Raw genomic sequence first — 24096 nt, forward strand, 5'->3', positions numbered from 1 at the left:
TCCGGATGCCTACTCTTGATATTCATATTTACGAATCTGCTCCGACAGCCTGTTTGAATCCTACCCTTCAACCCCGAAAGCTTGGGTCTGTTGATTTTCTCCTGGATCAAAACGAGTGCAGGCTTTGTGTGGGACTCATTTACCTTCATTTCTATGTGAGGGATGACCCACCTGCGTGGCTACGCTTTGACTCCTTTACCCGGCGATCCCCGGTTATAGCTTCCTCTGATCCGACAGTTTGTTTGAACTTTATGCTTATACCCTCTGACCCCCTATATCCTCTACCGCTTTTAGATCAAAAACTTGGGTCTGTTGTTATTCTCCAGGACCAAACCTCTTACAAGCTTTGTGTGGAACTCATTTACCTCCATTGCCATGAGAGGGATGACCCACCTGCGTTGTTACGCTTTGAATCCCATTCCCTGCGATTCCCGGATGTAGTTTCATCTATAATCATGAGTGTTGATCCTAAAAGCCTAAAGGTCATTGATCCCATGCTCTTGAACCCCCTCATGTTTGCGAAAACCCTATTAAATGTTTCCCCCGTGGAAACTCTTTCTACAAGCTCCAATGCGTCTTTCGCTAAAGCCACCTATGACCACCTGCTGGTTGAGGATCTCGTGAAGCCTGCCTTCAAATACGAATCCGCCTTGGTTCCAATAGACTTATCAAATGTTGTAAAACTGTTTCAGTTTGATAATCCCTTTGTTAAACTCATGGAACCCCTATCTTTAACTCTCTTTGTTTATTTTGATTCATGTTGTAAGAACTCATCTCCTGTTGGGAATTAATTTGAATGAAAATTCCTTGTTTGTCAAAAAAAAAAAAAAAAAAAAAAAAAAAAAAAAATAAGAATAAGAATAAAAACATCACGTTCATATATTCCATATATTATTTCAGTTGGTTTTAAATCAGAAACCTATAGTTTAATATGGTAGCAGAATCGGATTTACACAAACGCAATCCACTCTATAATCAACTTAATCGAATAATGGTCCACCGGCGATTCATATTTGAATATACTGAGATCAATGGTTGGAAAAATCATCATCTTGAAGGGCCTATTAGAAATAATACTAACTTGACTAAAAAAACTTAGCACATACAATATTATATAATCTTGTATCATATGTAGATTCTGATGTAATATAATAGCCAAAAAATCACTCTGTGGCTTCCGTTCTCTATATTCCTCCAAAAAGGAGAGAAAATCAAAGTAATGTATTAGTAGTTTATGTGAATTTTTGTGTTCCAGTTTATCTACATTTGAGATGGTTTTTTCCTTTCTTTGGGAAAGACTTTCCTCTTTCATAGAGAGATTTCCCTATATGGTTGTTCCATTTTTAGCATGGATGCTTTTGAGAAAGGTAATATATGCTTGTTTTGTCATCAAATTCAGTGTGTACTATTGATGGTATCTTTGGGAGCGTTAGGTTAGCGGGATCTGTTTTTTCCATGGTGGTGTTTGTTTTTTCCCATGTCTCTACTCCCTTGTCTTCATGGTTTATCACGTCCTATGGTCTTTAGTAGTCACTTGGTTTAGATCTTTCAACGTGGTGTGGCAAGGTGGCTATATCTCGGATCTTTCTTCGGGCACTCGACTTTTGGGAACTTGTTCCCACCTTACATGCTACCTCCTTTTTCAGGGAGATGAAGATGATTTATCATTTTTAGTGCGAGTTAGGTTTTTTTATAACCCTTCAAAATCTTTTCTTTGTATTCCAATGTGGTAATGTGTCGTATTACGACCGGTGAATCGTTCTTGGACAGATCCTCAACATCTCATGTGGACTATCTTCTTTGTGGTTCACCTTATTTGTTTGGCTTTTAGACATTCTTGTTATTTGTACCTTTGTTGTTATGATTGGTTAGGAACACGTTGATTTTTGTATTATATATTATTGTCTCATATAAGTTTTTTGATTGCTGAAAAAATCATTTTAAATAAGAGTTTCATCTGACCAACTTAATAAAATGGGGTTTGCACGAAAAAAAATTATTCTGCCGATCTTCTCAATTGTAGGTGAAATTTCATATTATTGAGAGTTGTCTGAAAAGACAAATCATGCCGATGAGTTACCATAAATATTATTTTAGTCATTCTACCAAGAAAAGGAAAAGTTTTTTTTAGTCAAGTCAAAGATAAAATAGATTTCCCTATCCTAAAATTTCTTCATATTTAATTAGTAAATAGTAGTAATGCAATTATTTTGTACAGAAAGCTTAGGATAATTTGTCCAAAACTCCCTATTGGACGATTAAGGAATACGGAATAATTTATTAACTTTCACATTAGGCAGAAAATATAAGTGTTACGTTGAAAGATTCGCATTATCCATGTGACCCATCATCTACTTTGTATATATATGAGGCAAAAGTGCCCACTCTCTCTTTACACTATACAAAGAAAAAAAACACTTAAGCTACCAAACAAAGAAAAACAAATAGAGAGAGAAAAAAGAAAGACAGAGAAGTGAGAAAAGATATGGCAGTAGAAGAGGTTGGAGACGACTACACAAAAGATGGAACAGTTGATCTTCGAGGCAATCCTGTTCGAAGATCCATTAGAGGTCGTTGGAAAGCTTGTTCATTCGTCGTTGGTATCTACTCTTTCATTAATTTTATATCCTCTATATTAATTGTTTTTTTTTTTTTTTTCTCTTCATAGATTTGATAACCATTAAAATGATATATTCGTTGATTCTTAACAGTCTTTTTATTTTATTTTTAAGATTACTAAATATCTTAAAAGCTGCCATGAGTCTCGGAACCTTTTCAATGGTTACGAGAGAACGTAAAAAGTTGGTGACGTATCTTATCCTAATTAAAAACATAAATATATTTATTTGAGGTCATAAACATTTTATTTTCCAATCCTTTTTCAAAAAAAGAAAAAAAAACATTTTATTTTCCATAGAGAAAAAATTAACATAGGATCATTTTATTTATCTATTTTGAATTATTCTATTTGAAAAATGTTATTATTCTTAATAATTTTTTTTATTTTTATTTCTAATAGATACATCAAAAATGTTACCAATCAGTCGTTTAAAGAAAATATTTAATACATTTTTTACTGCAAATTCATTACATCAAACTGCCGTTTATACCACATAATTTTTACTGCAAAATATATCAAATTTTAATACTTACTGCAACTCGATTTTGATAACTCGTGTTACCGGTCGGAGCCTTAATGGTTACGAGAGAAAGTAAAAAGTTGGTGACGTATCCTAATTAAGAACAGAAATATATTAATTTGAGGTCATAAACATTTTATTTCCAACCCTTTTTCCAAAAAAGGATAAAAAATTTTATTTCCATATAGAAAAAATTAACACAAGGTTGATCACTAAAAAATTAAAAAGAAATACTATGAACTCAAAACTAAATTTCGTCAACGAAAATTTATATTCATAATTTTAATGATCCATTCTTTCATATATACTTAATATTTTCTAGTATAGGAATTTTCTTTCGGCATAAAATAGTATAGAAATTTCTAGGAAAATGTTCTATATATTCCACATTAAATTTATTATTCATATTCTTTCTGTTTCGTTATGTAATCTTACTATTTGTTCTTTTTTTTTTCTTCGGAAAAGTGGATGAGGTGTTTGAACGGATGGCTTATTACGGAATATCAAGCAACCTGGTGATTTACATGACAACCAAACTGCACCAAGGAACGGTCAAGTCGTCGAACAATGTGACCAATTCGGTTGGGACTAGTTGGCTCACACCAATCTTGGGTGCTTACGTCGCAGACGCTCATCTTGGTCGCTACATCACTTTCGTTATCTCTTGTGCTATCTATTTCTCAGTACGTTTATTTCTGATTCTATAACGAAGCAACCCACAGAAACATACGTACACGGTACACCATACAAAATAATTACTTTATGGGACTATACGTATAGTTTATTTTAATTTGTCATTACAAAGATATTAATATCAGTATTTGATGACATCACGTTGGTCCTGTTTGTTTGTGTGTTGCTGGTTTCAGCGATAGCCACGGGTTTCAGCGACGGACGACCAGCAATACTGTTTGTTGTTCGTTTTCTTGTCTCTGAATACTGTCGCTAATCCGCGACTGTCGTTGAAATATGTCGTTATGCTTTTCGCTTTTTTGTCGCTGAATATTGTCGCTAAATCAACGACAGTCGCTAAAATCTGTTGCTATGTCGTTCGTTTAGTGACTATGACTTTTTTTTTTTTAATTTAGCTTTACTTTTTAAATTTATAATAAATATGTGTATTAATGAAAAATTCAAATTGTGTAGATTTTAATTTAAAAAAAAAATAAATTAAGGAAAATAGTTATAATTAATCAATTCTAATACCATTAATTACATAAGTATTATCTCATAAAAAATTGAAGTTTCATACTAAAACTTTTTAGTAAGGCAATTAACGTCCTCTACCAATATGACTGGTGATAGTATTACGCAACCCTTCCATGGTTCTGTTTCCAGTAGGTTCATATGGAGTGTATAAACATGATCATCTTCATCATCACTATCTTCATTGCCATGAATATGATATTTTTCTGTTCTTTGCCAACGTATAAAATCATTATCCTCTTGATGTGATTCACGTATGAAGTTGTGTAGTGTCATGGTTGCTGTCACAACCTTGATCCACTTAGTCAAACCATACTTTGGATGCTTACGATATAAGATTCTCCATTTTGCTTTCCAAAACTCCAAAAATCGAAAAAAAAGTTGAAGTACTCAACACAAACCGATCGATCTTCTTTATCATTATTATCAATTTACTGAAGTACTAAACACAAACAGATTAACACATACATTGTACAAGTACATAACCACACACAAAAGAATTCAACTAAAAACAAAACCAGCAAGAGAAACCAAATTATAGATGCAAGAGAAAAAGTCAAATCCTAATTAGTAAAAGTTCAATCAAAGCTTAAGTGTTGACAACAATAATACACACAAGTGGTATCAGAGCCGAACCCAGACGCGAGAATATAAACACTCACACAAAAACAAACAAATCAATATAAAGCAATCAAAGGTAAGAGCGAGAATATAAACATAGCATGGTCATATCATAACATAAGTTTCAAACATCACGGTTGTATCCATATACACACACCGCTTATTCAAACCTCGTCATAAACCAACAACCCAAAAAGATGATAGAAGATAGAACCGCAAGTCACTAGGGGCCTAACCAAAGCCACCGCTGTACACACAAAAATATGGTTAGTGCTTGTTACCTAACTAGGGTTAAGGATATCTATAAGGATCTGGGGAACCTAAAGCTACACTGGGAGCTGATACAACTTGGGTAGCCAGTGGGCGGAGTCTGGGAAGATGATGGGCCGTTAACGTGAGATGGGGGTGGAGTAGGAGTCGGTGCGCGAGTCGGAGTGGCAACCCTCAGTGTCGGGTAAGTGCTGGAGTAATGTCCTCTCACTCCGCAAATCAAACAGATGTTGCACACTGGTGCGTATGGGTGTAAAACTGGCAGTCAAGCAGGTAATGTCCTAGACGCCCACAAAGAAAACAATATGGTACCTAGGCGTCTGGTGTGCTGACTGTCTCCTCCACCAAGATAACTTCAGCCAGAAGGTCAGTTCCAAGTCCAAGTGCAGGTGGAGTATCCCTCCATGTCATGGTGGTCGGGGTATCAGGTGAAGGGATAAAGGACTCTGGAATGTCCAGGGGAGGATGAGGAAGATCTCCAAAGTCCAAGTCCAATAGGTCATCCCCATCGATCAAGGGTGTGTATGCGTAGGGGTTAGGCACTATAGATGGCGTAGCAGAGCTATCAGAGGAGATGTCTATGACACTCGATGGTGCTCCGAATGCTTGTAGCGATTGAAAGGAACTTGAGGAGATGGTGATGTAATCCTCTACCATCACGACCTCTTTCTCTTCTGGTTCCGGTTCCAAACAAACACATTCCTCCGAACTCTCCTGGCCTTAACGCTCAAGCTTCTCCTTGACCTTTTCCTCAGGAGTGACTCTCCTTAGTGATCTTATCGGCTTCTTAGGAATATATTTCGTAGTACTGGATGCACGGTCAGCAGCACTCTTCGATGACCCCCCTCTCAATCTCACAATAATAATACCCTCGGGGCGGTAGACCCATAGCCCGTCCCTCTCTTCCCATCCCACCACATCCACGCCCACGTCTACGTCCTCGTTTTTGTGGAATACTACAAGAAAATAAAGATGATTCTTGTTCTTATAAGCATTCCTAACCTAGAACCTAACAAATGACCGGATCAAGTTCCTATGAACAATCCTATCAATCTAAAATTTAGCAAGTGACCGAATCAATTCCCCAGAAAGCTTTTGCGACACATTTACTCGATAAAGCGTGGTATCAAAGCATGGTTAAGACTTAAGCAATGCTACGGGAAACCATATTTTCAACGTTTTATCGAGTAAATGTGTCGTAAAAGCTGTCTAGGAAATTAATTCGGCACTTGCTAAATTCTATATCCAAAGGATTATTCATAGGAACTTGATTCGGTCATTTGTTAGGTTCTAGGTCAGGAATTCTTATAAGAACAAGACTCATCTTTATTTTCTTGTAGTATGCGACCGAAAAGAGGACGTGGACGTGGTCGTGGACGTGGTAGGATGGGAAGAGGGGGATGAGCTACGGGTATACCGCCCCGAGGGTATTATTATCGTATGATTGAGAGGGGGGAGTCATCGAGGAGTGCTGCTGACCATGCATCCAGTACTGCGAAAGATCCTCCTAAGAAGCCAATAGGATCACTAAGGGAAGTCACTCCTGAGAAAAAGGTTGATGAGAAGCTTGAGCGTGAAGTCCAGGAAAGTTCGGAGGAATGTGTTTGTTTGGAACCGGAACTGGAAGAGAAAGATGTCGTGATGGTAGAGAAAGGTTGATGAGAAGCTCCATCGAGGATTACTTTAGCATCTCCTTAGGTTCCTTTCAGTCGCTACGGGCATTCAGAGCACCATCGAGTGTCATAGACATCTCCTCTGACAGCTCTGCTGCGCCATCTATAGTGCCTAGCCCCTACGCATACACACCCTTGATCGATGGGGATGACCTATTGGACTTGGACTTCAGAGATCTTCCTGTTCCTCCACTGGACATTCCAGAATTCTTTATCCCTTCACCTGATACTCCTATCACCATGACATGGAGGGATACTTCACCTGCACTTGGACTTGGAGCTGATCTTCTGGCTGAAGTTATCCCTGTGGACGAGACAGTCAGCGCACCAGGCTCCCAGGTAGGATAAAGTTGAGAGATTTTCAAGCACACTATAATAGTTCATACACATCACAAACAAAAACTCAGAAACCACTCTACTCTATGACCTGAAATAGTTTTTATATGTACAATAATTAATTCTGAAAATGACTTGACTTTTCTGAAATAGAACCACAAGCTGTAAACAACAAAATTTCCAATTTTAAACTAAACCCATTAAAAAGCAAAGAACTTTGGGGGTTTGCTGAGAGTTCAAACCAAACAAACATCACAAACAAAAACCCAGAAACCACACTACTTTAAACCCAAAAATTAACAAATAAAACCCAATTCAAACAAAAATCCAGAAACCACACTACTCTAAACACAAAAAATAACAAATAAACCTAATTCATACTAGAACCACAAGTTTGAGGATTACCTTAATTAGAAAGAGAGATCGATGGAGATGGAGAGAACATAGAGATTAAGGAGATGAGAGATGAGAAAGAGAGATCGATGGTGATTAGGTTTAGAATCGAGATATAAGAGATGAGAAAGAGAGATCGAATAAGACTTAGTTTTTTTTTTTTTTTGTTATTTTCCCAAAAAAACAAAGATATTTTAGTAATTATTGTTTTTAGTCGCCGTATTTTTAAAATCAGTCACTAATAAAAACAGCAATAAAAAATTTTAGTCGATGGTCGCTGCGACTGATCGCTGAACCAGCGACAGGAAAACGAACAGATTTTAGTCGTTGTCGCTGGTTTCTGTCACCAGCAACAGGGAAACAAACAAAACCGCTATATACTGTAATTTGTTTTTTGAACAAAATTATATACTCTATTATTACCATTTTTTTGTTGTTTTTCATGTTGATGAATCTAGTTAGTGGGAGTTTGAATTTTTTTTTTAATAATTAAAACTATATTTGTAGATACATATATATGTTAGTTAACATATCAAAGTCGTGATGACAGTTATATAGAACTAAATTAGGTAAATATGTCTAAAAATGTGAATATAGACGTGGGAGCCTAAAAACGTGATGATATTTATAACGACTCTTCACATTGTATACGGAATAACGTATTGTTTAAGTATGTATATTTTTAACTCACTCCATTGAATGGAATTTCATCTTTGATATCTTGGATGCAACAAATTTCCCCAATAAATTCACCCAGTGGATCAGTCACTGTATCAAAACAACAATGTTTTTTATAGGGATTTTAGCCAAATATATTTTATTTCTGGGAAAAGTTTCTAAATATGTCATATTATGGCATAGATTGTTGTCCACGAGAATGAAAAAAAAAACAAGCTAAAATTATTTACCAGTGGTTAAAATTATCCACGAAAGATAAAGTTATCCACTAAAAGAGTTAAAATTGTCCACGAAAGTTAAAATTGTCTACCGAAGGTTGAAGTTGTCCACCGAATGCCAAAAATATTGTCCACCAGGGCTAATTACGTCTTTCTCATCTGCGCTACATTTGGAAATGATGAAACGATTATGACACATTTGGAAAGAAAAAACATTGTTCATGTCACATTTGGTAGTTTTCTCTTTTTTTATATCTGTCAATGGGGAGCTTTGCGGGTATTTTAAAGGTAAGAAGGGTCTAAGCTGGGAGACCCCCTCTCTCTTTACCTATTTGTGATTGTAATTGGCATCTTCTCAGGACTCCTTGACTATCTCTTCCAGTATGGCCATATAGGTTTTCATCCAAAAGCTACAAACCTGGATGTCACTCACCTTATCTTTGTTGACGATGTTATGGTATTCTGTACTGGCGAGCACTCATCCTTGCAGGCCATTGTGAACCTCCTCGAATACTTCTCAAACATCTCGGGTCTGATTTTGAACAAGAATAAAACTGAGATCTTCCTTTCTGGTTCTCCCCTGTTGGTTCAGAATCGGCTCAACTCAGGTTTAGATTTTTTCCTTGGAACTCTCCTATTCCAATATCTTGGCCTACCTCTATTGCCAAATCCTCTATCAAGATCATAATGCGAGCCTCTGGTGCAAAGGATCAGGCAAAAGTTGCACTCTAGGAAGAACAAACACCTTTCTTATGCGGGTAGACTCTCTTGACATCCGTCATTCAAAACATCATTGCTTACTGTTGTGCAGCTTTCACTCTGCTGGAAAAGTGTATAAAGGACATTGAGAAGTTCTGTAGAAGGTTTCTTTTGTCTGGTTTCTCTGAAATTCCAAAAAAAGCAAATGTTAGTTAGAAGAACGTTTTATCTCCAAAAGAAGTGGGGGGGGGGGGGGGGGGCTCGGATTGTAAGATCTAAAAGCTTGGAACAATGTTTTTGGCTTAAAATTGATATGGAAATTGTTCTCTGCCTCTAGGTCTCTTTGAGTAGCTTGGTGTAGGAATAAAAATATAAGAAGGAAATGTTTATGGAGACTTTCTTCCAACAGCCAGGGCTCCTCTATGTAGAAACAAACCTTTCCTCTCCTCCATCATTGGTAATGGTAAATCCTGCTCCTTCTGGTTTGACAATTCGACTCCTTTTGAGGACCTAGTCACATTTTTAGAGCCAGGAAAGCACTAAAGAATGGGTCTCCCACTAGACTCCTCTGTGGCCAAGGCCAGAACTACTGATGGATGGATTTTCAGAGGGGCCCGTAACGACAATGCAGAGCTCCTCCTCAGTCATCTCACCGAATTAGAACTTAATGAAGATGAAAAACATCTTTCTTTGGGTGAGACCGAATGTGGATCCTCAAGATCGGTTTAGCTTCTCGGATACATGGAACCTTTGCTCACCTACTCTTCAAGAGGTTCCCCGGCACAAGCAAGTTTGGTTCCCTGGAGCTATCCCGAAATATTCACTCATCATGTGGCTCTGCTGCCTTGATAGACTGCCTACCTTTTCAAGGCTAAGAACCTGGGGGATGTTGGAGGATGATACTTGCTATCCCTGTGAGATTTTCCATGAGACAAGAGATCACATCTTCTTAAGATGCACTTACAGTTATGATCTATGGAGATGGTGCCTCGCAAAGATGAAGATCCCGTTTTTAGGGTTCAACACTTGGGACAGGTTTCTAGTCTGGTTCCAGACCTCATCAACCGAAGACAAAATGACCACTCTTAAGCTCCTTGTCGCTCAAGCTGTGGTGTACACCCTCTGGCATGAACACAATGCTCGCATCTACACCAACACCCGCACCTTGGTTGAAGGTTTGTTCCACTCTCTTGATAGACGGATTAGAAACACCTGTATAGCTAGGAACCATATTACGAAGCTTTAAGGCTTGCTTGAGTTGTGGTGTCGAAGTTATTCTCTCTAATTTCTCTTTGTTACTATTATTTTTGTACCCGGTTTGTTCATCCTAGATATCATTGCTGCATAGACACCTTATATTCTAACTATGTTATGGTCGGAAGTAAATATTTAAGTGGTCAGAGTTTCTAAAATAAATATTTTAAGAGTGACAATGTTTTAACGGATATAGTTTCGATTTTGATATATCAAAATATTTTAAATTTTAGATAAGTGATAATATCTGAAGAAAAAATTAAAAGCGAGTCAACGAGAATTGATAAGATATAAGACAACGACCTAAATTCAAACCTAAAGTCAACAAAATAGCACTCCAACTTTTTTTTGTTCTCATGTACTAGAATCTATGCAATTAGGCCTTGCCGCTGTCTCAAAATAAAATTTGTCCCTAGGCATACAATTTTTTTAAGACTCTTTTCAACATAATTTTTTTTTTCTTTTTTTCCGGTCCCCATTAGCTTAATGATTTTAAAAAAAAATAATAATAATTTGTCCCATGGCCATTGCCCCTCTCGCCATGGGTATGAGCCGGGGCTTGTTGATAGAAGCGTGCATTACTTTTTTTACGGGAAAACGTAGAAAAATGTGTATTATTTGGAACCATATATGTACTTTGACCAACAGTAGACTTGGAAAAAAATCATTATTACTCATTTTTTCTTGTCTCGATCGAAAATTTTAGAAAGTGTTCCTACACAGAAGAAATTTTTTAGATCAGAACAACAATAAATAAAAGAAATTAAATGAAATATTCGAAAGGCTTATCCACTATATATGGTATGGTAGTCGGTTTAAGATTCAATTTGTTTCTTTTACATTTTTATTTTTTGATAAAAGAGAGGTTTGCAAGTTGTACGCATATTTATCGACAACTTGGATTAGTTCAAACTTACACTTACACTTACACTTACACTTACACTTACACTTACACTTAATTATACATATGTACTCATAACTTGCATAAACGATAGTTCTGTAATAAAAAATGAGATACATTATCTTATGAATCACAGGGGATGATGGTGCTAACATTATCAGTATCCATACCGGGACTTAAGCCACCAGAATGTTCCGCGGCTAATGTGGAAGATTGCAAAAACCCTTCGGTTTTACACTTAGCAGTTTTCTTTGGAGCGTTATACACATTAGCGATCGGTACGGGCGGTACAAAACCGAACATATCAACCATAGGAGCCGATCAGTTCGATGTGTTCGACCCAAAGGAGAAGATTCAAAAACTATCGTTCTTCAATTGGTGGATGTTTAGTATCTTCTTTGGTACTCTCTTTGCCAACACTATTCTTGTCTATGTTCAAGATAATGTTGGCTGGACCTTGGGTTATGGACTTCCAACATTGGGTTTGGCTATTTTCATTTCTATTTTCTTGTTGGGCACTCCGTTTTACCGCCATAAACTACCCACTGGTAGCCCATTCACCAAGATGGCTCGTGTCATTGTGGCTTCATTTCGCAAAGCCAATGCACCGATGGCTCATGGCCTCACGAGCTTCCACGAGCTGCCTTCACTTGAATATGAGCGGAAAAGTACCTTCCCCATCCAATCCACCCCAAGTTTACGGTAATGCATGTGTATTTTTATTTAGTTTAATCTCAATTTTAAATTTCTGTATCCTAGGTATACATAAAGTACTTAAAATGTAACTATGTTGCAGGTTTTTAGACAGAGCTTCACTGAAAATTGAGATTAAACTATAATTCTATAATTCCATTCTATAATTCTTATTTGAGCTTCACTGCAAATAAGGCATATCCTGTCTAGGCAAAATTTTTGAAATGATACCTTTATTTCCATGTCTTCCCGCTACTTTATCACCTACTTTGATTTCACGTTTCTGTGAAATATATACACGAATTATTTCTGGGTTATAACTTGAACCCCCCTTTTTCTGAACCCACCTCACATCAATAACTCGACCTCTACCACCTATAGGCAATTTTAAACAAGTTTCTTTTGAAGTCGATACCTGAATGCCAAGTATGGCTCGTAATAACCTATCTTCCGGAGCATAGGAGGATTCTTTCGCCACTTGAGGCGTTAATTTACCTACTAAAATATCACCTGTTTCAACCCACGATCCTAGCATCACAATCCCATTTTTGTCTAAATTTCGGAGTAAACGGCCTTCTAGATGCGGTATTTCTTTAGTGATCCTTTCAGGACCTTGGGTTGTCACATGCGTCTGAATTTCATATTTCCGTATGTGGAAAGAAGTATAAATATCACCATATACTAGACACTCACTAATGAGTACCGCATCTTCAAAATTGTATCCTTCCCATGGCATATAAGCCACTAATATATTTTTCCCCAAAGCGAGTTCCCCACCAACTGTAGCAGCACCATCCGCTAAAATTTGTCCCTTTTTAATGCATTTACCCCGCCGAACCTGAGGTTTTTGATGCATACAAGTATTTTTGTTTGAGCGTTGATACATAATTAATGGAATGCTTAGAGTATCCCCATTGCCCGAAAAAACGATCTTCTCAGTATCAGTATAAAGGATTTTTCCCTCGTGTTCGGCTATAGCGGGAACCCCTGAATCTAAAGCCACTTGGCGTTCCAACCCAGTTCCAACAATGCACTTTTCGGACCGAGAAAGTGGAACTGCTTGACGTTGCATATTAGAACTCATTAAAGCTCGATTCGCATCATTATGTTCGATAAAAGGAATTAGAGAAGCTCCAATGGAAAAATATTGGAAAGGGAAAATGCTTCGAAGATGAACCTCTTCCCATGCGATAGTCAAAAATTCTTGGCGGTATCGAGCTGGAACAGCCTGTTCTTCTTGAATGCCCCGATTAAGAGCCAAAGAATTTCCTGCCGCTATCATATAATATTCATCTTGACTTGGTGATAAAAAAAGCATCCGTATCCGTGCTTTTTTTGATTTCTCAAAGAGTTCATAAAATGGACTTTCTAACGATCCCCAATCACCAATCCTGGCATGAATTGATAAAGATCCAATAAGTCCAACATTGATTCCTTCAGACGTGTCAATGGGACAAATACGCCCATAGTGACTAGGATGGATATCTCGTATCCGAAAATTAGCAGTTCGCCCTGTTAATCCGCCAGGGCCCAAATAACTCAATTTTCTCCCATGAACGATTTGTGTCAATGGATTAGTTCGATCCAAAACTTGAGATAATGGGTGTAATCCGAAAAAGGATTCATAAGTCGTTGTTAACGGAGTTGAAGTTACCAAATTCTGAGGAGTAGGTATCAATTTATGCCTAATTGCTCCGGAGATAGTTCCCTTAACTACATTTTCTAAACGAGCCAGAGCCAACCCGAGCTGGTCTTGTAAAAGATCCGCTACAGAGCGAATACGTTTATTTTTCAAATGATTCATATCATCAAGTGTACCCATTCCAAATTTCATCCCAATCAAATGATCGGCAGCTGCTAATATATCTCGTGGTAACAAAAATATATTGTTCTGAGGTATATTAAGATTCAGTCTCCAATTAATATTTCGGCGACCAATCCTTCCTAATTCACACCTTTGGTGAAAGAATTTTTTTTGTAATTCCTTACATAAGGATTCAGAAAATATTGGATCCCCACCTACACAAGAAAATTGTTGATAAAACTCCAAAATAGCATTTTCTTTTGACCCAATTTTTTTTTTCTCCTTATCGGTCAAGAAAGATAAGAAAATTTCAGGGTAGCAAACATTCTCTAGAATTTCTCGTAGATTCAAACCCATAGCTGATGATAGAACTAGAATAGATATTTTTTGTTTCCTACTCACCCGAGCCCATATTCTTGCTTTTTTATCAATCTCTAATTCTAATCTGCCTCCCCAATCTGATATTATGGTGCCGGTATAGACCGAAATCCCGTTATGATCCAATTCTGTCTGGTAATAGATACCGGGACTTTGCAATATTTGATTGATCACAATTCTGTATATTCCGTTTACTATAGAAGTTCCAAGGGAATTCATTAAAGGAATGTTTCCAATAAAAATTCTTTGTTCTTGCATATTCCTACTGGTTTTCCAAATTAATCCCGCGGATACATATAATTCAGAAGAATATGTAAGTGATTCATAGACAGCATCTCGTTCTTTTATCAGAGGTTCTACCAATTGATATGTTTCCACAAATAATTGAAATTCAATTTCGTGATCTATATCTTCAATTTTTGGAAACTTAGAAAGTTCTTCTATTAAACCCTGATCAATAAACCGATAAAACCCTTCAAATTGTATCTGATTAAATCCGGGTATTGTAGATGTTCCCTCTTTTTCATCCCCAAGCATCTTTTTTGAATTTCCCATTTATCCGTTTATTGAAAAAATCCCATCCCATCTCTCATTCTTCACCGAATCATATCCATAGAATTCGATCTAGCAATAATGGAATTTCTATTCTGTTTACTGAATCACATGAAATTTTATCCAACTCCAAGATATATGGAATGTATGAAATACGTATGAACGGAGACTAGATTCAATTGGAATTAAAAAAAAAAAAATAGATCCAACATGGAACAGAATTGAGAAATACCACTGGAACTTACGGAGTTTTGTAAAGACTAGAAAAAAAAGTAATTTCATTTTCACCTATGATATTACATATTCCAATTCGATTGCATACCATTAAAAATTTATTCATCATTGGATCTGTTCGAGCAGATAAACATATAATAAATAGAAAACTTTTTTTTTAACCACTTTACTTTTTCATGTATTTGTATTTCATTGTTTAAAAAAAGATTTGTAGAAAAGAGATTGATTTTTCCCTATTTTGAATAGAATAGTTAGAATATCAAAAAATTGAAGTAGGTAAGAAAACTTGTGTTTTTTTATTTATTAATTTTTTTATTATTAAAATAAAAAAGAATGCACAGATATATATGTCTCTTTTTCTTCTTTTATTGTGGTACAGTTCTATTTGGGACAGCACATGCTGTGCTTTATCAAAAAGGAAATGTTCTCTTCAAGTCAAGGGAAAAATTCAAATATAAAAATTTATTGAGAATTACTCCTCAAAAGCATCCCTAGAGAGATAAAATACCCCATTATAGAGCTATAGCTCTATAACACAACATAACGTATGTTCTGATTCTGGGGTTTACATATACTCATAATTACTGTTATAATTGAAATTGAAGAAGATTTCTTTTTAATTGAAAAAAACTCAATATAGATGAGTTATAAATGTATTTCTAATGATTTTCTTAATATTATTAGAAATAAAAAAAAAGTAGATTTTAATTTTAATTCAAAAAAGGTAATGAATTTACAGTCAATAGTTAATGGTTCTGGTTTGTACTAGATTCTATATTTTGTGACTTAAAATCTATATATATATTTTTTTCGGAGTTGAAAAAGAAAATTGGAATCTAGTTTCTATCGTTTTGGCGGCATGGCCGAGTGGTAAGGCGGGGGACTGCAAATCCTTTTCCCCCAGTTCAAATCCGGGTGCCGCCTCAACAACAGACTTTAAATATCAAACGTAGGAAAAGACTCTTGATACTTTCTTTTCGTTATTCTAAGCCCCCGGCTCTCGAGGTTCTATTATCTAACCTAAAGTTTTGCCTATCAGATTCAAGGAAAACTTCAAGTAGTGGAGGGCAATCTGTAAATCTTTACTTGCCACTACTAATTTAGTTCCATTTACTGAGTTTTCAATTAGATTGGATAGCCAGAGAGGGAATTGAATTAATAGTTTTGGAAAGGACCTAAGATACTTTGGATATAGACTCATGAAAGTCTCGGAATGCTCAGACATTCAATAAATATTAGATTAGATTAAGAATTGCCTTTCATTTTACTTCCAAAAATAAAAAATCATAAAAGAAAGAAAAAGTCTTCTTCTTTCTACATGTGAGTCAGATTCCTTGGATTACTTCGAAAAATGTCCGTTTGCTTGTGTTTACATCTTGTCGATTCTACTAGAAATTCTATAATTAAGAATGGAATCTATGTACCTTCCCCATCCAAACCATAAATGAAATCTATGTACAACCATAGAAGTCGAAGAAACAAAACAAATGCTAAGAATGTTACCTGTCTTGTTCATAACTTTCGTCCCAAGCATGATGATCGCACAAATCAACACTTTGTTTGTTAAACAAGGAACCACTCTAGACCGGAAAGTCACTGGAGCTTTCAGCATCCCACCAGCTAGTCTCTCCGCATTCGTCACACTCTCAATGCTCATTTCCATAGTCATATACGATCGAGTCTTCGTCAAGCTAACCCGAAAATACACTGGAAATCCACGAGGAATTACTTTGCTTCAACGAATGGGAATTGGTCTTATCTTTCATATCCTCATCATGATCATCGCATCTGTCACTGAAAGGTATTGTTAAGATTAAAGAGCTTCCATCTTAAACTATTGAAGGAACAAAAAAAATTAAAGACAAAACATATCAAATAATTTCTTGTGTTGCATTAGTTTCTGTACACCTTTCTTTATTTGTAACAGGTATAGACTCAAAATAGCTGCTGATCATGGTCTCATCCATCAAACCAGAGTAAAACTACCTTTGACTATCTTCGTTTTGCTTCCTCAATTCGTGCTAATGGGTATAGCTGATTCATTTTTAAATGTTGCAAAGCTAGAATTTTTCTATGATCAAGCTCCCGAGAGCATGAAAAGTCTCGGAATTCGTATTCCACAACGAGTTTAGCAGTGGGAAACTTCATGAGCAGTTTCTTGTTATCGACAGTGTCCGAGATAACAAAGAAGCGAGGAAGGGGATGGATTTTGAATAATCTTAACAAGTCTAGGTTGGATTATTATTACCTGTTCTTTGCGGTACTCAATCTGGTTAACTTTGTCTTGTTCTTGGTCGTGGTTAGGTTTTATGTTTATAGAGCTGAGGTTACTGATTCAGTGGATGTGAAAGAGGAGGAAATGAAAGAGCATGAATGACAAATAATGAATAATACTTTAGTTTTTCTATATATTCATTCAGCAGCTGAAGTAACTTTCATTCTTGGCTTTTACGTTTAGATTTTTCATTCCATGGTCTTAAGAGAGTAAAAATTATACTAGAATCCAATCTCGAGCCATACCAAAGAAAAAAAGACTTAAGCAAAGGCCACAGGCTTTAGAACATAATTTGATATTTATATGATCGAATTAGAGACTTTTTTACAAAATCACAAACCACTCTACCCTCTAGCTTAGTGTCATTCGAACCACAAAACACATAGACTTAACTGTCCTACGACAAAAGAAAAAGAAATCCTGAAACCGCAGTATGAGATACCAGGATCAAATTAAGAGTCAAACTAGCAAGTCATACATTCTACCATAGCACGTCAACCATCATCAAAAGAAGACTAACCTAAACTTCCACCAACCATTTGAGAGTCGTCCATTTTCGTCTTCTTGGCAGTCAAGAACTCAATCAATCCTTCTAAAGAAAAAGGTGAGTTTAGTGTGGGTATAATGTGAGACGCGATAACAGCCTTGAGAGCATACACCAAAACTATATTGCGATAATGTGTTGCAATTTTCGGTTAAATTCAAACCCTTTTTACTGACATATATCATACTATATCAATTAGGAAGTATAAAAATAAAATTAACCTTATAAAATGTAAAAAATTACATGACAATGCCAATACTCTTAAGGCAACTATTTAATTTTACAGTAAAGATAAAAATATAATTTTAATATTAGACTAATAAAATCTTTTAAATAATTATTAATTTTCAAAAAAAAAAATTCTGTCTCTAATTAGTTATGGACGAAAATTACTAATTAATTTTAAAAAATTGTAAACCATTCAAAATTTTAAAAAGAAAAGATATTATATCTAAGTATCCAAATTATTATTTTAATAACTATATTTGAAAGATTTTATTAAGATTTTAAATTATGATTCTCCTATTATCTTTCTTTTATTTCATTTACAATTTGCTTTGAATCATCATATAATACATATAATAAATAAATTTGTAGAATTTTTTCTGCGTGATTTGAATTTTTTAAAACGAAAGTATATTACTCAATCTATGAAGAAAAAATGTGTGTTTGAATGTAACTGGTAAATGTAAGTTTATGTGGTTGATAAATTAATAATTTTTTTTTGCTTATAATTAAAATAGAATAATTTATAATTTTAAAATATTTTACAAAATAATGATACAAATTTAACAAACAAATAAAATAAAATGATAATATATATCAAACAAATTAGAATATTTTAATTTTTTAAAATAATTAATATTTGAAAAGATATTTGTAGATTTACCAAACAGTTATAATATTAAGTATAAATATAGTTTCAAACAAAATAATATTTTAAAACAAATATAACAATAATTTTAATTATTATATTATAAATTTTGTAAAAAATATTGATCCGAGATATCTCCTCCTATATATAAGGAACACATCCTAATCTATTGAATCACGAATGTTGAACCCGTACCAGGATTGTTGACTCATCGTCTTCTTCTTTCTAACACTCATTGACTCTTCTCATTAGCAAAATTGCAAATCTCACAGAGAAATAAGATCAGCCATGTCTGAGACAGAAGCTTCACCAACCATTCCTCAATTCATTTCATTGAACAGTTTAGTCCAAGAAGGTTTTTGGGATAGCTTCTCCTCTTTGAAACTCGATAAACTCGGAATCGACGATTCTCCTATTTCAATCACCGGTAAAAATACCACAAAACACCAATACCCAATTTCTGGGCAAGTTCTCATTGATGATCCGTTTAGGTTACAGAACAAAACAAACAAAAGTTGAAAACTTTAAAATCCTCTGTTTTGTTCGTTCGTTAGTAGAAAATCCAGATTTCAGAGTTCGTTATTGTAATGTGATTGGAATTAATGTGCTTTTTTTTTTTTTTTTTGTGTTTGGAATTGGAATTGATAATTTCAGGATTTTGTGGACCATGTTCACATCCACAAGGCTCAAATTATTTGAGACTTTCGTCAGAGTCATTGCCTTTAGATGAACAATCATCGATTGCTAGTAGTACAATCATCCATGGAAATAGGAATAAGTGTCCTGTTCCTGGGATTTTGTATAACACCAATACCCTCGAAAGCTTCGATAACCTTGACAAACAAAGTCTGCTCAAAGCAGAAGCAAACAAGGTTAATACAACAACTTGTCTATGTGTTGGTTCTTCTTACCAGTTCTTTTATGGACAAGTCTAATCTTATTTTGTTGGTGAAATTTATAGATTTGGGATGATATTCAATCAGGAAAAGCACTTGAGGACCCTGCTGTGTTATCAAGATTCCTCGTTATCTCCTTTGCTGACCTTAAGACATGGATTTTCCAATATTGTGTTGCGTTCCCTGCGCTTGCTCTTGATACTCCTGCTAGTTTGGTAGAAATAAAGGCAGCTTCAGAGTATTTTAGTTCTCAAGAGGCGGAATCAGTATCTGCTGCTTGTAAGGATTGGCGCAACTCACCTTTAACTACCGGTACTCAACATTCTTATTTTTTTCTCTTTATGATGTACTATTATTCAAGTTTAATTAGTAGTAGTAGCTGATTTGTTATGTATCCGTGTGTCTTTGCTGCTGTAGGTGTTCCATTCTTTTTGGTTTCGGTTTCTTCTGATTCAAAAGCTAGTATCAGACATCTTAAAGACTGCGAAGCGTGCCAAGGTGATCATCATCAAAAGGTAATGTGTAACAACTGACTCTTTTAGTATACGTTAAAAAAACCAAGAAAGAAAATTCATCTTTTATCTATCTTTCTTCTGCAGTTGCTTTTCGGTTTCTATGATCCATGTCACCGTCCTAAAAATCCTGGTTGGCCACTCCTAAATTACTTAGCACTTATTCGCTCAAGATGGAACCTCGAGACAGTTCGGTTCTTCTGCTACAGAGAGAGTCGTGGTTTCCCTGACTTGAACCTTTCCCTTGTTGGTCAAGCCTTAGTTACACTTTCATCAGGAGAATCAGCTGAGACTATACCTGATTCAGTGGGATGGGAGCTTCATAACAAAGAGAAACGAGTACTTCAATCCATTAACCTTGCTGATTCCATGGATCCAGTAAGGTACAATTTTTTTTTCTTTGTGTCAATGATTTCATCAAATAAAATAGGTATAATCTTATTTTAAAAAAAACGGATCCTCATCCTTTCGCAGGTTGGCGGCTTCTGCTGTTGATTTAAACTTAAAGTTAATGAAATGGAGAGCAGTACCCTCTCTTAACATAGACGTTTTGTCCTCTGTCAAATGCCTTCTTCTTGGAGCTGGTACATTGGGCTGCGAAGTTGCTCGTCTTCTTATGGTATGTATTGAAGAGAGTTCAAAATCAAACAATTTTTACAAACTAAAATCTTCTTAGTTGTTCTTTCTCTTTCTTTTAGCGTTGGGGAATCCGCAAGATCACCTTTGTTGACTATGGCAAAGTAGCTATGTCTAATCCAGTCAGACAATCTCTCTACACGTTTGAAGATTCTATAGGCGGTGGCGAGTTTAAAGCTGTTGCTGCTGTTAAACGCCTTAAAGAGGTATTTCCAGCAATGGAACCTAGTGGAGTTGTTATGGCTATACCGATGCCCGGACATCCAATCTCTAGCCAAGAAGAGGATTCTGTTCTCGCAGACTGTAAACGTCTTAGCGAATTGATTGAATCTCATGATTGCCGTCTTCTTGTTAACGGATACAAGAGAAAGCCGGTGGTTACCTTCTCTTCTTTGTGCTAATGCCAATAAGGTAACTAAACTCTGTTCTCTTTCTTTCTATCTATCTTGCTGGTTAAGTATATGTATTAACAACAATCTGCTTGATTTGAATTTCAGATTGCTATAAATGCAGCTTTAGGTTTCGACAGCTACATGGTAATGCGCCATGGCGCTGGCCCGACCTCCTTATCTGATGGTATGCAGAATCTTGACATGAACAAGACAAACAAACAGAGACTTGGATGTTACTTTTCAACGATGTGGTTGCACCTCAGGATGTAAATTCCCTTGGCTTCTTTGGTTTTGTTATTTTGTTTTTGTTTTGTGATACCTCTGGTTCAGTTCTGATTCGTCGCTCTTTTCTTGGATTTGCAGTCAATGACTGATCGAACTCTAGACCAGCAATGCACTGTTACACGCCCAGGTCTAGCTCCGATTGCAGGAGCCCTTGCCGCTGAACTCTTCGTCGGAGTCCTACAACACCGACTTGGGTAAGTCTTCCGTAAAATCGAACACATTTAAGAATTCAATCCTCAGGCTTATCATCGTCTTCTTGTATATGTTGTTTATTACAGTATCAATGCAAAAGGCGACAATTCGAGCTCGAGTAATGGAGGAAACAATGATGATTCGCCTCTCGGGATATTACCTCATCAGATTCGAGGCTCACTTTTTCAGTTCTCACAGATCACGCTGCATGGCCAAGCTTCCGACAGCTGCACCGCTTGCTCTGAAACCGTAAGTTTTTTTCCAGACGAAAACTTTTCTAACAGAACAGAACCGTAAGCTCTCGCGAAGCTCGATCATAACGTTTTGTTCAAACTTTTATTATATTCAGGTGATATCGGAGTATCGAGAGAGAGGATACAGTTTCTTACTTGAAGCTATTAACCATCCTACATACTTGGAAGATCTCACCGGTTTAACCGAGCTTAAGAAAGCTGCTAATTCATTTAACCTCGACTGGGACGACGATGATATTGATGATGACGATGTAGCTGTAGTAGATATGTAAAAGTCAGATTTATAAACCAAATGTCCATAGATTAATTCACATTTCACAAGATGGCTTTTTATATGAATCACTTTTTTTTTTTTGTCAAACAAACGCTTTTAATTAAGCATAATCCTCAAAAAGAGGTGACTTCTTACAACCAGATTTAACATAAACAAAGCAACATAAGGATAAGAGCTCCATAAGCTTAACAAAGGGATTTTCAACTTGAACAAGTTTTACAATATTTGAAAAGTCTATTGGAACCAATGCGGATTCGTCTTTAAGGCAGGGTTTCACGAGATCCTCGACCCAAGAGAGGTCATAAACGGCTCTAGCGGATAACGCATTCGAGCTTGTAGGGGGAACAATTGGAGAGCTTCTTGCCAATAGGAGAGGGTTCATGAGCATAGTCACATAATCTTTTAAGCTTTTAGAAACAGACCTCATTGTTCTAGATGAAGCTACAATCGGGATTTGTAGAGAGTGGGTACCAAACTGTATCAAAGCAGGTGGGTCCTCCCTCACATGAAACTCAATGTTATGGAGGTTAAGGAAATCCACACAAGGCTTGAAGTCAGTTTGGCCCTGAAAGTTAACAACGTACCCAAGCTTAAGATCTAGTGGCGATAGATGGGAAGTGGGTTCAATGGGTAGAAGCAGCAGGTTCAAAAACAAAGTCGGTTCAGGTTCATACTTATTGCTACCCAATGCAAACATCCGACCAAGGCTGATAAGATGGCCTCGACACACAAGTCTATCAAACCATTCTAAAGACGCCAATGCTCTGCTACCGAGGAAATCTCGACTTGACCAAGCAGAAGTAGTGGGTACTAAAGAGAGTGAGCTTGATATAACCTTATCGGCATCAAAACTGGGAGGGTTTAAACTCGGTTCAAGGTCAGGGAAAGGGACATCGGCTTGATACGTATCATAATACATAATGTTCGAGACTCCACAAAGCTTCAAACTTAAACTTACGTCTGGTGGCAGGTAAAATGCAATATCCATACGGTTTGGAGGATTGATTAAGCTAGTGTTCTCTAAACACAATGTTCCTATGACCGAATGGGAGACCTTTCTCTCAATTATCAAGCAAACACTTTTCTGAGAGAAACTAGGCAGAGCAGTTGAGAAATCAGACCTGGGTATGGTCCACATTGGGGCTAATGGGCCATAAAGATGATCGAGGCCCATCCTAGTAAACCCTAGGGTTGATGCTGTTGGGTGGTGAGAGAAAGATTCGCCGCTGTTCTGAAGGATTGGAGTGGCGTGCGGCGATGGAGCACCTTGTTGGACCATCTGCCAGCTGATGAGCTCGTCGTGTGCCGTCGGCGTTCCCACTGGAAAAGGCACATCTGATGGTCCAAAAGAAACTCTTGCCATCAACGAAATCCAGTAGGAAGGAAAAAATGGTGGTCCCAATGCTAGTCCAGATCTAGAGCCAAAAGATGTATTGATGAAGTCTTGCTCAGATGTATGAGATAAGGAGCGGTTGGAACAATTCAAAGCTTCTGATGTAGGGTTCACGAGCGGGTATGCATCCGAGACCTGGTTCAGATCGGAGCTTGTAGAGTAACAAATAACTCTTCCGTCGGTAGAGTAACCCTTAGAAAAGAAAGCTTTTTGGAGATTTTTACTTGGATTTTTAGGGGAGAGAACTTAAAAGTAAAGTAAGAGAACAGAGCAAAGCTTAGATAGCAGAGAGATTAAACAGGTTTATCACCCCCGACGCCGGCGAACAGAGATCTCACCGGCGCCGGAAGGCATGATTGGTAAGAGGATATCGATTCCCGTGTTTTTTTTATATGAATCACTTAATAATCATTTTTTTAACTACAATGCAAAAAAAACAGAAGAAACCAAATTCTAATCATAATTATTAGTTTTCGTTTTATCACAATGAAAATTTTTAAATTGTGATTGAAATAACTA

The 24096-nt window shown here is 36.4% G+C and overlaps 1 protein-coding gene, 2 non-coding genes and 3 pseudogenes across 5 annotated transcripts; all 6 read left to right on the forward strand.

The window, feature by feature from the left end:
- Positions 1-2337: 2337 nt before the first annotated feature.
- Positions 2338-4272, forward strand: LOC104760296 (uncharacterized). 2 transcript variants are annotated; one of them, XR_015588752.1, is made up of 3 exons: positions 2388-2600; positions 3606-3877; positions 4010-4272. It is a non-coding gene; the product is annotated as an uncharacterized LOC104760296 (transcript). The 2 variants fall into 2 exon arrangements; XR_015588751.1 differs by having other exon boundaries at positions 2338-2600; positions 3606-4272.
- A 5629-nt stretch (positions 4273-9901) lies between these two features.
- Positions 9902-10480, forward strand: LOC147921375 (uncharacterized). The gene has a single exon (XM_087497653.1). It carries the CDS (start codon positions 9902-9904, stop codon positions 10478-10480), a length of 579 nt encoding a protein of 192 aa, XP_087353779.1.
- A 1051-nt stretch (positions 10481-11531) lies between these two features.
- Positions 11532-12095, forward strand: LOC147921376 (protein NRT1/ PTR FAMILY 5.2 pseudogene; annotated as a pseudogene).
- Positions 12096-15903: 3808 nt separating this feature from the next.
- TRNAC-GCA (transfer RNA cysteine (anticodon GCA)) lies at positions 15904-15974 on the forward strand. The gene has a single exon. It is a non-coding gene; the product is annotated as a tRNA-Cys (tRNA).
- A 398-nt stretch (positions 15975-16372) lies between these two features.
- LOC104760297 (protein NRT1/ PTR FAMILY 5.2-like) lies at positions 16373-17457 on the forward strand (annotated as a pseudogene).
- A 1462-nt stretch (positions 17458-18919) lies between these two features.
- LOC104763068 (ubiquitin-like modifier-activating enzyme atg7) lies at positions 18920-22275 on the forward strand (annotated as a pseudogene). Its single transcript, XR_015588120.1, has 11 exons — positions 18920-19170; positions 19398-19615; positions 19705-19951; positions 20057-20154; positions 20239-20534; positions 20626-20770; positions 20850-21198; positions 21285-21445; positions 21543-21658; positions 21743-21905; positions 22006-22275. The product of XR_015588120.1 is annotated as a ubiquitin-like modifier-activating enzyme atg7 (transcript).
- The last annotated feature ends 1821 nt before the right edge of the window (positions 22276-24096 follow it).

This window comes from Camelina sativa, chromosome 18, assembly GCF_030686135.1.
Source record: "Camelina sativa cultivar CO46 ecotype springtype chromosome 18, ASM3068613v1".
Taxonomy (NCBI): domain Eukaryota; kingdom Viridiplantae; phylum Streptophyta; class Magnoliopsida; order Brassicales; family Brassicaceae; genus Camelina; species Camelina sativa.

Bases quoted from the DNA above. Each gene is read 5' to 3' on its own strand.
- LOC147921375 (XM_087497653.1), top strand. From the start codon at position 9,902: ATGAAGATGAAAAACATCTTTCTTTGGGTGAGACCGAATGTGGATCCT.